Source organism: Mirounga angustirostris, unplaced genomic scaffold, assembly GCF_029215605.1.
Source record: "Mirounga angustirostris isolate CCGP_5_RB_7025 unplaced genomic scaffold, mMirAng1.0.hap1 SCAF_9, whole genome shotgun sequence".
In the NCBI taxonomy this organism is placed as follows: Eukaryota; Metazoa; Chordata; class Mammalia; order Carnivora; family Phocidae; genus Mirounga; species Mirounga angustirostris.
The window spans coordinates 48,992,277-49,007,408 of NW_026991717.1; the positions used below are offsets into that span (position 1 = coordinate 48,992,277).

At 39.2% G+C, this 15,132-nt stretch overlaps 1 protein-coding gene across 7 annotated transcripts in view; it reads left to right on the forward strand.

The window, feature by feature from the left end:
• The window catches only part of RFX7 (regulatory factor X7), a 140,406-nt gene extending 132,893 nt beyond the window's left edge, over positions 1 to 7,513 (forward strand). For all 7 annotated transcript variants that reach the window (XM_064570421.1, XM_064570422.1, XM_045900023.3 and 4 more), the window contains one exon: positions 1,349 to 7,513. In XM_064570421.1, the coding sequence (XP_064426491.1) occupies positions 1,349 to 4,624 (3,276 nt within the window). In that variant the 3' untranslated portion in view covers positions 4,625 to 7,513. The remainder of the gene's footprint in view (positions 1 to 1,348) is intronic.
• Positions 7,514 to 15,132: the final 7,619 nt, after the last annotated feature.

Here is a 15,132-nt window from a genome sequence, read left to right on the forward strand (position 1 = left end):
TCATGACCTGAGCCAAAATCAAGAGTCCGCCACCTAACTGACTGAGCCATCCAGGCTCCCTGTCAGTTGTTTTTTAGTCACAATATACAATGCTGATTACAAAGCAAGCTATAAAATGAACACAAGTGAAAATACAAAGATTTAAGACATGCAGAGTATGCACACATAACCAGAGGTTTATGTAAGATATGAATCATTTTCAGAATTGTTTCATCTCTAGCTAAGCCAAGATGATCAAGTGTGAATTTTTTTTGGTTTAAACTTTTCTTCTTTTTAACATTCAGACAGAGCAAAGTTGTAACACATATTGATAACAGCTTTTTTTTAAGATTTTATTTATTTATTTGACAGAGAGAGAGAGAGAGTGAGAGCAGGAACACAAGCAGGGGGAGTGGGAGAGGGAGAAGCAGGCTTCCCGCTGAGGAGGGAGCCCAATGTGGGACTCAATCCCAGGACCCTGGGATCAAGACCTGAGCCGAAGGCAGCCGCTTAACGACTGAGCCACCCAGGCGCCCCTTGATAACACTTTAATATAGACCTGTTGCTGTGGCTTGCTCTACGTAGGACCTTGGACAAGTCCCTTAGCTGTTCTGAATCTGTTTCCTTATTAACAAACGAGGTTATAAGTCTCCTTTTCTATCTCACACAACTGAAATTATGATGAAGGGGCTTTTAAAATGAGAGGGCATTTTGCTAAAACAAAGTGGTATTTTATGTTATTATTGATGATATCATTAAGGAGATCTTTTATCTTTGTTTTTCTTATCATCATCATTATCATCATGTCATCAATACGTGGCATACCTGGTAACCACGCTCATATGCTATTCACTATAGAGCAAACTTGGGGAGACAGTAGTTTTATCTGAGAACGTATCCACAGTGGTTTAATTATTAATGTCCAATGACGTTATGACAGTCCCCCACCCCATGAGTGAGTCACTTTCTTGGCCCAGAGGTAGATACCTTTATAGTTGCATGTTTTTTCAAGATTTTATCTTCTCTTCCTATAACCTCCTTAAAAATGATTATTTTGGCAAGTATTCATCACAATTGCGAAGTTTTTAGTCTTGCCAATTTGAAAAGTATCTTAATGTTTTTCTTACATATTATATTTTATAACTATATTGCACTGTGTTACAGTTTTTATAATATTTATGTGTCTGATTGTATACAACCTGGTCTAACATATTTATAGATAGATAAAACTCTTGTCTAACAGAGGAACTGTTTTTTTTCTTTTTAGCATTACATGTATTAAATGCCTTAATACTATACAGATACGTGAATTACTGTTTATATCCTAGACTCGTTAAATCTGACTTTTCTGTTTTCTACCTTTTAACAGGTCCAGAGGACCAGGCAGTTGGTAACTTCACCCAGTCCAATGAGTTCTTCTGACGGCAAAGTTCTTCCCCTCAACGTACAAGTGGTCACTCAGCACATGCAGTCTGTGAAACAGGCACCAAAGACTCCTCAGAACGTTCCAGCCAGTCCTGGTGGGGATCGTTCTGCCCGGCACCGCTACCCTCAGATCTTACCCAAACCAGCCAACACCAGTGCACTCACCATTCGCTCCCCAACTACTGTCCTCTTTACTAGCAGCCCCATCAAAACCGCTGTTGTACCCACTTCACACATGAGTTCTCTAAATGTGGTGAAAATGACAGCAATATCCCTCACGCCCAGCAACAGTAGTGCCCCTCTTAAACATTCTGCCTCAGTGAACAGTGCTACAGGAACAACAGAAGAATCAAGGACCATTCCACAGATCAAGAATGGTTCTGTTGTTTCACTTCAGTCTCCTGGATCCAGGACCAGCAGCACCGGGGGAGCATCTGCCGTGGAAGTCAAAATGGAACCTGAAACGTCATCAGATGAGCATCCTGTACAGTGCCAAGAGAATTCTGATGGGACTAAAGCTCCCAAAACAACACCTAGTGCCCTTTTGGGGCAGAAAAGTAATACGGATGGAGTAGTGCAAAAACCTTCAAATGAAGGTGTCACTGAAGCAAAAGCAACCAAGGTCTGTGACCAGAGGACCAAATGTAAAAGCCGCTGTACTGAAACTCTGCCAGGCGCTTCGACAGGCAATAATCCAAGCACTGTCACCCTCTCAGTTGCCACTCAGAACTTAACTTTCACCAGCACCAGCTCACCAGCTAATGGTGACTCAATAAATAAAGACCCTAAATTATGCACTAAAAGTCCAAGAAAGCGACTGTCTTCTGCATTGCAAGAGTCCCAGGTGCCTCCCATAAAGAAACCAATTGTGGAACAGCTTTCTGCAGTTATCCTAGAAGGTCAGAAACCAGGCAGTGTTGAGAAGGACCAAAAGGTTCCACATTCAGGGAAAATAGAAAGTTCAACAGCCGGTGCTCAGATTCCTAGCAAGGTATCAATGAATGTCAATTCGCACATAGTGGCAAATCGACTCTTGAGTTCTTCTGCTCTCATTGCCGGTGATTCAGCTTCAGAACAGCAAACACCATCATCATCTCCAGATATAAAAGTAAAACTTGAAGGGAATGTCTTTCTTTTGGACGGTGATTCAAAACCAGATGGCAGCTTTAATTCAAATGAATGGCAGCAGGTCAGTAAGGATTCTGAGTTTATATCTGCCGGCTGTGAACAACAGCAAGATATCAGTGTTATGACAATTCCTGAGCACTCTGATATCAATGACTTAGAGAAATCTGTTTGGGAATTAGAAGGAATGCCACAGGACACTTATACCCAGCAGCTGCATAGCCAGATACAAGAATCTTCTTTGAATCAAATACAAGCACAGTCTTCAGATCAGTTACCTCTACAGTCTGAACTGAAAGAGTTTGAGCCTTCTGTTTCCCAAACAAATGAAAGCTACTTTCCTTTTGACGATGAGCTTACACAAGATAGTATTGTGGAAGAGCTGGTGCTTATGGAGCAGCAAATATCAATGAACAATTCTCATTCTTACAGTAACTGTTTGGGAATGACCCTTCAGAGTCAGTCAGTAACTCCAGGAGCTCCAATGTCATCTCATGCCTCCGGTACCCACTTCTATCATCCAATCCACAGCAATGGCACTCCGATCCACACACCCACACCCACTCCTACCCCAACCCCAACCCCAACCCCAACCCCAACTCCAACATCAGAAATGATTGCTGGGTCTCAGAGTCTGTCACGGGAGAGCCCTTGCTCCAGGCTAGCCCAGACCACACCTGTGGATAGTGCTTTAGGAAGTAGCCGACACACACCCATTGGTACTCCACATTCTAACTGCAGCAGTAGTGTCCCTCCCAGCCCTGTTGAATGCAGGAATCCATTTGCATTTACCCCAATAAGCTCCAGTATGGCGTATCATGATGCCAGCATTATCTCAAGTAGTCCTGTGAAACCGATGCAAAGACCCATGGCCACACACCCTGACAAAACCAAGCTTGAATGGATGAATAATGGGTATAGTGGGGTTAGTAATTCATCAGTTTCTGGCCATGGCATTCTCCCAAGCTATCAGGAACTAGTGGAAGACCGTTTCAGGAAACCTCATGCTTTTGCTGTGCCTGGACAGTCTTACCAGTCTCAATCCAGACATCATGACACTCATTTCGGTCGCTTGACTCCTGTCTCTCCTGTGCAGCATCAAGGTGCCACTGTAAATAACACCAACAAACAGGAGGGTTTTGCAGTCCCTGCCCCTCTTGATAATAAAGGGACTAATTCATCTGCCAGCAGCAACTTCAGATGCCGGAGTGTGAGCCCTGCTGTTCATCGCCAACGTAATCTTAGTGGAAGCACCCTGTACCCCGTATCTAATATCCCCCGATCTAATGTGACCCCCTTTGGAAGTCCAGTAACCCCAGAGGCTCACGTTTTCACAAATGTTCACACAGATGCGTGTGCCAACAACATAGCTCAAAGAAGTCAGTCAGTTCCATTGACGGTCATGATGCAGACAGCCTTCCCGAATGCTCTTCAGAAGCAAACAAACAGTAAAAAAATAACCAGTGTCTTGTTGAGTAAACTTGATTCTGACAATGATGACTCAGTGAGAGGTTTGGGCGTGAACAACCTGCCCTCCAATTACACAGCCCGGATGAATCTCACTCAGATTTTGGAGACTTCCACTGTTTTTCCTAGTGCCAATCCACAGAATATGATCGATTCCAGCACTTCTGTTTATGAATTCCAAACACCACCTTACCTCACTAAAAGTCATAGCACCGATCAGATCAGCTTTTCTCCTGGAGATAATCAAGCACAATCAGAAATCGGAGAGCAACAATTAGATTTCAGTAGCACTGTTAAAGACCTGCTGAGTGGAGACAGCTTGCAAACCAACCAGCAGCTGGTAGGTCAGGTAGCGTCTGACCTCACTAATCCTGCGTCTGATTTCTCGAGTGACATCAGGCTGTCTTCTGAGCTCTCAGGCAGCATCAATGATTTGAACACTTTAGACCCAAACCTACTGTTTGATCCAGGTCGTCAGCAGGGACAAGATGATGAAGCTACACTGGAAGAATTAAAAAATGACCCATTATTTCAACAAATTTGCAGTGAATCCATGAGCTCTATGACTTCATCAGGTTTTGAGTGGATAGAAAGCAAGGACCATCCTACTGTTGAAATGTTGGGTTAAATAGTGTTTTATAATATGTAGCACACTGTATCTAAAGACATATGTATTGTATTTGTCTTAATGGAAGTGCCTCCCGCAGCAGAAACACTTAATATTAATTGTGACATTTTAAAAGAGTTTGCTGCAGAAGTGGTTTCTTCTTCAGTAGGAAATGGTTAGACTTGCCTCAGTTCTTAACAAGTTTCTGAAGACAGTAGGCTGTAGAAGAGCAAGTATTAGGTTTTAAATTTTGTAATGTTCCCCCATTTAATCACATTGTTTGCTAGTAAACAATTGACTAACCAGCTTTTACAAGAGCATTCTAGATCTTTATTTTGTGTAAGTTCATTTTAATTCATCAGTTGATCTGCACAGAATGTAGAGGAAACCATTGATTTTAGGTATAGGTTATTTTTTGTTGTTGTTGGCATTATCTTTTAGATATGAAATCATAGCTAAGGTAAACTGTAGACAAGAAGGTCTTCCTTGAAACAGGGATAATATTCAGGTTATTATCGGTATTTAGGCTTGAAGCATAGAGCTACTGTAGAATGAAAAAAATCTCTGTAGGACTTTCTGGGACTTCAGTACCATTTGCACCTGCATTTTGAAGGGCTTAAATAGGAGAAAATAATGGAAAATTAAATATTAATTTAAGGAAAGCAAAAGCTGCACTAAAATTTTTTAAAGGAAAAAGTAGTAGCCATTTATATTTGTGACCTTGCATTAGTCTTATTTTAAAATTTGATTTTTAATATGGAGCCAGCACACACAGAGACATGCATGTACATGTGTGCACACGCACACACACAAGTAAAATAACTCCAAATATTGCAATTTAATAGAATAAGTACAAGCGTGTTAGAAAAATACTTTATGTTTTATTATTTGGTAGTTGAGATAGGGGAAGTTAGAAGGAAAATAAAAGCATTTCCTTAGTTTCATCACAACGGCTACATGCATACATAAAAATACTATTTAAGATTTAATTTGAAGTTTTTAATTATAATATTCCTAAGTCCTCAATTTAGTGACTGACTCCTTCACTCCTGAATATAGTAATACAAGTTGATCATGGGATCCCTTTGAAAAACAAATAAACCGGAGGGAGATAACATAAAAAAACAAACAAAAAACATTTCACCACCTGAGGTCTGAAGCCACAAATCTTTATGTCGCTGATAAAACAAAGGGGATATCAATAGTACTTGAAGAAGAGGAGCATTTTATTACATGCTTAATTTATTTATTGTGATAACCACAGTTGCAAAAGAAGCACTCAGGATGTGTTTTAAAATGTTTCTCTGTATGGCTCCCATTTTGTTTTATGAATAATTATTTATGAATTTCTTGTTGACACAAATCTGCTCACTAGTTGACAGCTCCATCTGAGTGAATTTAGGATTACTTTCACATAGATTTAAAAATTGCCATTAAGTTTTTAAAGCTAACATTAAACCACTGCTGTGCTACCTTGAACCTAGCTAGCTGAGCTTTCCTTTACCCTAATTAGTAAGCCAGTCAGAAGACTACAATCAATGAATATTTAACAAATGTGATGAAGGGTTTGATTTGATAAGGTTTAATTGTTCAATAAATTTGCAAGGTAGGGTATTACCATATTTTGACAAATAAACGGTGCTAGGTTTGGCTCGGAGGTTTCTATATTGGCATGTCGTAGTCATTGGCATTTGTGTGTGTTTGCTGTTACCTTGACTTCGTGATCTGTTGGATGTTTTCTCTTGATGCTAGTTACTTCTTCACTGTACCCTGAGACACAGCACTACTGCACACCAAAGTATGCAACACCCAAAGGAAACTGTGCGATTTCTTTTGACAAATGGTGGGAGCCTTTCTATACGAGATACTCTGAAGAGGAGATTTTGAGGCCATTCTAATCCCTTGTTTACATTATTAGCTTCCTACTAATACAAAAATAACGGAAATCCTTTTTTATGAAAATATAAAGACTGGAGGATTTTTAACCCTCTGTACAGTATTGCAGCAAACACTTTAAATCTGGTTGAATTCGTCCAGCAAACTTCCTGGGGTTCATATATTGCACTAAATTTGTTGAACCTGTGGTAGGCACATCTCTTAGGATAAATGCAACCAATACAGTCCACAGATTAAACTTTTTAAATGTGTTTCATTATGAAAAGACAAAATGTCATCAAAGTGACAGATAAAATTGTCTTATGTAGCAATGTGCATTGATCTCAATGAGATATTTCTATTTCTTATTCTCTTACATGAGAATATTACAGCAGGAAGAATTAAGTTTAGTTTGCTTCACCATGTTAATACATGATCACAAAATGTGCATGAGTGTTATTGACTTATCTTGTACAGTACTAGGTATTCCTGTAACCACTTTTTTTTCCCCCCTTGGCTGTATTAAAGCTGGTTCAGTGTTAACCAGGCAAGCATAGTTATTCACAAGTTATTACTTTTTTATGTTTACTAATTCTGCTTAGTTATTGTTGAATATGTTCTTTTCTCAAATTATTTTCATTGTTTTCATGTTTAAAACATTTTTCATACTGTTTATCATGATAAGACTTCATGAAGTAAATAATTTTGCATATAATTGCAATAAGCACTGACTTTTGAACTGAAAAGAAGGAAAGTTTTTTTTTTTGTGTGCAGTGCATCTGAGGTTCATATAATAGTCTTGTACTATAATGTGCTTTACTACACCATAAATGACAAAAAACAAGCCCTGTTTCATGTTTTCATTTAGTGCAAAAAGTCAGATTTCCCCAGTGTTTTGTTGTCTGTTGTACCTGCTGAAACTACAGTAGTTGAATATTGCAGTAGCATTTCAGTTCTCTTTTTTTATTGAAAGTGCTCAAAAATTGTTTTTTAAATGTTTTCAAAAACAATTAAAAACATTTTATATTAAACTGACTGGGTCTTAAGGTGATTTGTGGTGTCTATCTTATATAGGCAGTGTGCCATTTTCAAACAGACCTGATGCCATTCTTCCTTAGATCTCATGAAATTCATAGAAATGGATAAAAATCAGCACAAGGCTGGATAGTGCTGTTAATCTGCTCTCTGCTATTAATCCAGAAGGATACACAGATCTCATTTTATTCGTCAGAACTCTGCTGTTCTCTTAGGATGCATTACTGATGAGTGGGACATGGCATAGAGCTTTATCTTGTCCAAAAAAAAATACTTGCTTTTGCTTATTCACATAATGCTTGCTTTCAAGTGCTAGTCTGTGTCGTACCTGGATATGTATATTTTTGAAGCTGTGAATAGAAAAATAGTAGGAAAAAGTGGAGAAAATTCTAAAGCACAGCTGTGCCCCAAGGCAACATAAGCATTTTGGTGAAGAAGAACCTGAGCTGTAGGTGTGGAATCATAAATGAGCAGATAGAAATTTCAACTCCTGTAGAGTAATGACACCAGGGCCTGAGACGGGAGTTTCCTCACTCCTGAGACTTAAGATGCAGCAACAACCAGTGCCTGGGACTATAACTTCTATTGTAACCAGGACCTGAGCCAAACAGTCTACTCACCTGTGTATACAGATCTGTGTGGAACTGTGATAGCCCTGCTGTCACCACAGAACTGCAACCCTGACTGGACAGGTGGAGGAAGCAATTACAGAAGGAAACGAGGGAGTAGCGATTGAGAAGGGGAGAGATAAGAAGCAGGAAGACGCCCACACAAAATGAGCCTGTAAACCAAAATTCTAAAGTACTTGAAGAAAGCGAAACTAATCCTAAGACCATCAGCACTTAAGATAAAAAGTAATGAACTACCTGGATGTTAACTTTAAAATAGACATGTTAGGATTCTCAATGACAAAAATTTTGTTTAATAATCAAGAGCAGGCAAAAAACCAGTGGATACAGTGAACCAATAAGAAAATCTGGGGGGAAGGTACTGTTTAACATCTGAGGTGCTTTGGCCTGCACATTACAGAAAACCTAACACTGGCTAAAACCGTAAGGACATTTAGCTTAATTTTGAAGATGGAATGTCAGGGTTTCATTCAGCGGCTCAATGTTATAAAGAAATCTCTGTTTCTGTTCCATCATCTTCAGCTTTGCTTTTCTGTGTCTGTTGTGTCGTGGTCACAGGATGCCTATCACAGCTCCAAGCTTCATGCATCCCAAACAAGGTGGTAAGGGCAGCTCCCTGCCTTTTATCAAAAGAGAAAATCCTTACCAGAATCTCCCATTAAGCACTCCCTCCTCACCCTCCAGCCCCTCTTTAGTCTCTTTGGACAAAACTAGGTCAGAGGTCCACCTAAAAGCCAATCAGTTTAGATTGTTGATTCATCCTTTATAGCTAGAGGAAGGGCCCATTTTAGGCTCCGTCCCAGGACCCTAAAATGAGTTCGTAACCTAAGAAAGATAGTAAGGCCTCAAGATCTTGTTCCCACCCTTGAGGGGCTCACAGTCTTGTGAGGAACCAATTACACGTATTTCTCAAAGTACATGTATATACTTTTCATAAATATATATGTCCCAATACAATATGCTATATAGAAGAAAAGAGGTGAGAATTCACACTCTGAGGAGCTAAGAACAGGACAAAAGAAGGTTCATAATAAGAACTACATTTAGAAATAGCTGTTAACTGGTGTAAACTCTTAACCGATATCCTGTCTTCCCTCTGAGTTAAAGAATCAGGTATTAGTATTATAAAGGCAAATTTCCTAAACACCTATTACCATGATAGAAGACCAAAATGTTTATTTTGCTAAATATATGAAGCAGAGATTGATTATGATGTCCATTGCTATAAATGAATTTTTAAATAACTAGATGGGATCATTTTTCAATATTACATAATCTGAGATTTTTAAAAATATGTATATGACCAGCCCTGGAGCTATAGTCTGCATCCAAGGATAGAAAGGGAAAAACAAAAAGACTACAATTTTTTTTTTTAAGATTTTATTTATTTATTTGAGAGAGAGAAAGAGCACGAGAGGGGGGAGGGTCAGAGGGAAAAGCAGACTCCCTGCCGAGCAGGGAGCCCGGTGCGGGACTTGATCCTGGGACTCCAGGATCATGACCTGAGCCGAAGGCAGTCGCTTAACCAACTGAGCCACCCAGGCGCCCAAGACTACAATTTTTAAGATAGATTTTATTTCTAAGAAGTACTTAATTTTGGAGAGAAGGGAAATTTTTACAAATAAAATGTATAATGAGAATGTTATTACTACTATATATAGAATATTTCCTTGCAATAGACCTTCTATTAAGTATTTTGCACATATTCTCATTTCCTCACCTCAGAATAATTCTGGAAGAATACCATTTTTCAAGTGAGAAAATTTTAGCTTGGGGATTAACTGGTAGGGATAACAGCTGATAACAGGAGAGCCAGGTCTATAACTTGATTCCAAAGCCTCGTTTTAACCATTATGCTATACTTAAGATATTTGTTCAAACTTTCATTTGGTGACTTTTTTGAAAATTTTCTTCTGGTGTAAAATTTAGAATTAGGTTTGAATTTGTGGGGATTTTATTTCTCTTAAGCCTCCAATCTTTCTATCTCTTACACTTCCTTTTCACTTTTGTTGCTTTGGGATTTTACCTGTATTTTATAACTTTCCCCTAAATTATTTAGTTCCTTTTCTTCCCTTCCCACCATGGAAATACATGCCCTAAGGTATTAGAAGTCAAGGGAGAAAATAAGATTTACATACAAAATTGGGTTTTACACACAACTTTGCAAGTACCTTTCTTAGAGGTATACCTAATCATTTATTTTTAAACCACTTAACATTTCATCAGGAAATAAAAATTAGGCTGTTTGTTGAATAAATGATGAAGCGCCTAAAATATGTCAGTCTCTGTGCCAGTTGCTAAAGAAGACATTTTGAGATTTTACAATATAAAGAAGACGCAAATGAACAGGCTTGCAGGACTGCTGTTTGCCACTAATAACATTCACCTAGCCATCTGCATGAAAGACTACATTTACCAGCTTCCCTTGTAGTTAAATGGAGCCACTTAAAAGTGCTCAACCAAAAAGGATGTCATCAAAAGATTTGTGTGCAATTTCTTTGAAGTGTACTTGCCCTCCTTCCTCCCTGCTGGCTGGAATGCACCTGCGATGACTAGAACTCTAGTTAGCTCCCGTAGTCTTTGAGGTAAAGCCACACAATAGGGATGATGGAGTAACAATACAGAAGGAGCCTGAGGCCCTGATGACAGTAAGGGGAACTGCGGGCTAGTCCTGACTGCTTGCCTCTGAATGTGTTTTACCTGAGAGAATTTTTTTTTAAAAAGATATTATTTATTTGAGAGAGCGAGAACACAAGCAGGGGGAGGGGCAGAGGGAGAAGCAGACTCCCTGCTAAGCAGGGAGCCCCATGCAGGACTCCGTCCCAGGACCCTGGGATCATGACCTGAGCCAAAAGTAGATGCTTAACCGACTAAGCCACCCAGGAGCCCTAAGAGAGAAATTTCTTCCTGGTTTAAGTCAGTTACTTTGACTGTTCTGTCACAACACAAATCCAAATTATAACAGGTTTTCAGCAGCAGTGGGAAATGTTAGATTAGCTTGAGGATCATTAAACCATCTTGGATTCCCCTCAGAATGGCACACTGCATCTCTTTTTCATTGGAATTGGTAAGTTATGAGAGGCTCATAAAGAATACCCTGATTTTAGCACAGCACTTGAATACTGTTTCATATCTGTCCAAAGACAGAGAGAGAGAAAAGATAAAATTAGGTAGATTACAGACTGCTTAAATAATTGAAGAGAATTAATGAATCAAAGTAAAAGGCATTACAACATTCTGGTCATTAGTTTCAGACCTGGTTTTAAGTCTCAGCTCTGCTATTTATAACCTGGGCAAGTTATTTGAATATGAGTTATGATATCTATCTGGAGAGCATTTTTTAGTAGTGGCCCATATGGTTCTGGACTGTTGATTATTTTTGCCAATATCTTTTTTTTTTTTTAATATTTTATTTATTTATTTGACAGAGAGAGGCATAGCGAGAGCAGGAACACAAGCAGGGGGAGTGGGAGAGGGAGAAGCAGGCTTCCCGCCGAGCAGGGAGCCCGATGCGGGACTCGATCCCAGGACCCCGGGATCATGACCTGAGCCGAAGGCAGACGCTTAACGACTGAGCCACCCAGGTGTCCCTATTTTTGCCAATATCTTGAATGAAAACAAGTTTTCTATGGCAAATATTGTGGACTGGCTTGCTCAATTTCTGTCCCAGCCTTTTCCTGATATGCAGATTCTGGGAAGCCAAAAATTACATTTTCTTGACTTCTTCACAGTTTAGGTTCTGAATATGAATTACATTCCATCTATCAGGTGCATTCCTGAAAGATCTGGAAGATGAAAATGAAGCAGAAGCTATCTTCCTACTTGCTTTCAGTAACTTCCTTGCAAATAAGCTCACAGTGACAAAGTTTTGCAGCAGCAGTGTTCTTGAATTCATTCTTGAGATTCTTACATACCAAGGGTCCACATTCCATTGCCAAGTCACCAGCTCTTTGAACATCAAGATGCAGTCAAGCGGTGGCAGTGATGGTAGCAGCAGGAGCAGCAGCGGCTTCCTGGTCTACCTTCCTCGTCTCTGGAGGGATTCCAGGTATGAACTCATTCCCTTGATGGTCAACTACCATGTTCGGTTAGTGATTTCTTTTTTTTTTTTTTAAAGATTTTATTTATTCATTTGAGACACAGAGATACAGAGAGAGAGAGAGAGCATGAGCAGTGGGAGAGGCAGAGGCAGAAGGAGAGGAAGAAGCAGACTCCCTGCTGAGTCAGGAGCCCGACGTGGGGCTCGATCCCAGGACCCTGGGATCATGACCTGAGCCGAAGGCAGACGCTTAACCATCTGAGCCACCCAGGCGCCCCTCGGTTAGTGATTTCTTTTTTCTTTTTTTTTTTAAGATTTTATTTATTTATTTGAGACAGAGAGAATGAGACAGAGAGCACACGAGAGGGGGGAGGGTCAGAGGGAGAAGCAGACTCCCTGCCGAGCAGGGAGCCCGATGCGGGACTCGATCCCGGGACTCCAGGATCATGACCTTAACCAACTGAGCCACCCAGGCACCCTCGGTTAGTGATTTCTTAAGGCACAGGCTAAAGATTATGTATAAGCACATAATTCCCTGCATTAAATCTTTTTCTGCTTAAAATACCTAGAATAAGCATTTCCTACACTTACCTCTTAGCTATGCCTAGCCTATAGGCTAGGAGTCAAAAACATCTGAGATCTAGACCTGGTTCTGTCATTCTTTTCCCCTTTTTGTACTTAATTAAGAATAATGATCACTGTACTGGTTACTTCCCAGAATCTTTTATGAAGTTCAGTAGAATATGACAATATTTTATAAACCATATGTATAAGCTCTTATGATTGTTTTTTTTTTTTTAAGATTTTATTTATTTATTTGAGAGAGCGAGAATGAGAGAGAGCACATGAGAGGGGGGAGGGTCAGAGGGAGAAGCAGAATCCCTGCCGAGCAAGGAGCCCAATGCGGGACTCGATCCCGGGACTCCAGGATCATGACCTGAGCCGAAGGCAGTCGCTTAACCAACTGAGCCGCCCAGGTGCCCCAGCTCTTATGATTGTTATATATGCCTACATAAAAGGGCAGACCTATATCTAGGAGAGGGAAAAATTATTTTTCTTTTTAGCGCATAAGTGTTATGTTTTACTTGAAGCCAAAAACCCACATCCATCAGGAGTTAAAGTAAAAATGTATATTCAGAAAAAGGGCTGAACTTTGTATTTAGGTATATGACCATAAACAAGACATAACTTAATAAAATTTAGGCTAACCTGTTGTCATCTGAGCACATTTGTTTGACTGGTATCTACACAGATCATCTAAATCATGAGACCTCTTGTATTTGGATTTCACATATTTGAAATACACACGATTTAAATATCCTACACAAGTCCACCCCTAGTTCACTATGATCTCTTCACTTAATTTTTCACAATCTTACCTCACCCTCAGAAGAGTTCTGAAATGACTGTCTCGAAAATTACTAGTGATTCCGTAATTGGTAAACCCAGTGACATCGTTCTTTTGTTTCTATAACTTTATATTCTGATTCACTTCCTCCCCAAACTCTTCATTCTTGGTTTCTTTCAGGGATCAGCTTTCACTGCCTATTATTTAATATAGAAATCTTTTGATGTTCTATGATTGGCTTTTCTCTTTTTAGTCTACTCTCTCTCTCCTTGGTCATTTCAAACACTCCTACAGCTCTACCTGATGGCTTCTAAATCTAAATTTTCAGATTTGACCTCTCTCAGATTTGACTTTTAATCTCAAAATCTACATGCTTCCAATTTGAAATTCATTCTCTCTTCTCCCAACCATCCCCTCTTCTTATTATCTGTTAACAATGTTATCATCATTGCAGTCACCCAACTGAAACCTCATGTGCCCTTTCCTTCAACCTCTCCTCAACATCAAGTTAGTTTCCAAGTCCTATACCTTTGAGGTACATATCTCTTTGTCTTCCTTTCCCTGTTGATCCGGCACTGGTACATGGATCATTTCTCACTTAAAATACTGAATTCTCTCTCTTAAAAATTATTTTAAGATTTTATTTATTTATTTGGCAGAGAGACAGTGAGAGAGAGAACACAAGCAGGGGGAGCGGGAGAGGGAGAAGAAGCCTCCCCACCGAGCAGGGAGCCCAACACCGGGCTCTATCTCAGGACCTTGGGATCATGACCTGCGCCGAAGGCAGATGCTTAATGACTGAGTCCATCAGGCATCCTTCACTTCTCTAGTAATTTTAAAAGAGTGTCACCATAGAAATATTTAACTCTAAAAATCTTTGATATTCAGAATACTCTTCATATATGTAACCAGTTAAGAAGATACAAAGCAAGAGAAGATCCTTTTTACGGTAGCAACCAAAAAGGCTAAATATCCAGGCATGAACTTAATAAAAACATGCAAAATTTATATAAGGAAAACTTTTAAAACACTTTTACTGAAAGGCACAAGGTAGACCAGAAAAAATGAGATGAGAGACCATGTTCTTAGATGGGAAGACTTAATATCATAAAGATATCAATTCTCCCTAAGTTAATTGTTAAATTTAACAGGAACCCAACAAAAATGACAATGATTATTTTCTGGAACTAGACGATTGAATATACATTTAAAATGAGAACATAATTATAGTCACAAAAATAATCTGAAAAAAAAGCAACAACAACAAAGCACTGTTTGAGGGAATAACCCTACAAGGTTTTAAACATATTATAGAATCACATGCCAAAATTCCATAAGTAAAGTCAAACAAAAAAATTGTAGGAAGAGGTATTTGTAACCCGTATCACATAAAAAGGGGTAATAACTCTAATATTAGGAAAGAGCTCCTAAAAGAGGGAAGAGGGAAACCTACAACCAAATAGAAAAGTGGGCAAAAGATATGAATAGACAGCTCACAGAAAAAAAAAAAAATGCTTCTTAAAGCATGAAAAAAAAAAAGCTCAGCCATCTCATAAAAAGAGAAATACAGAATAAACCTATACCAAGTTAATAAATAAAAATT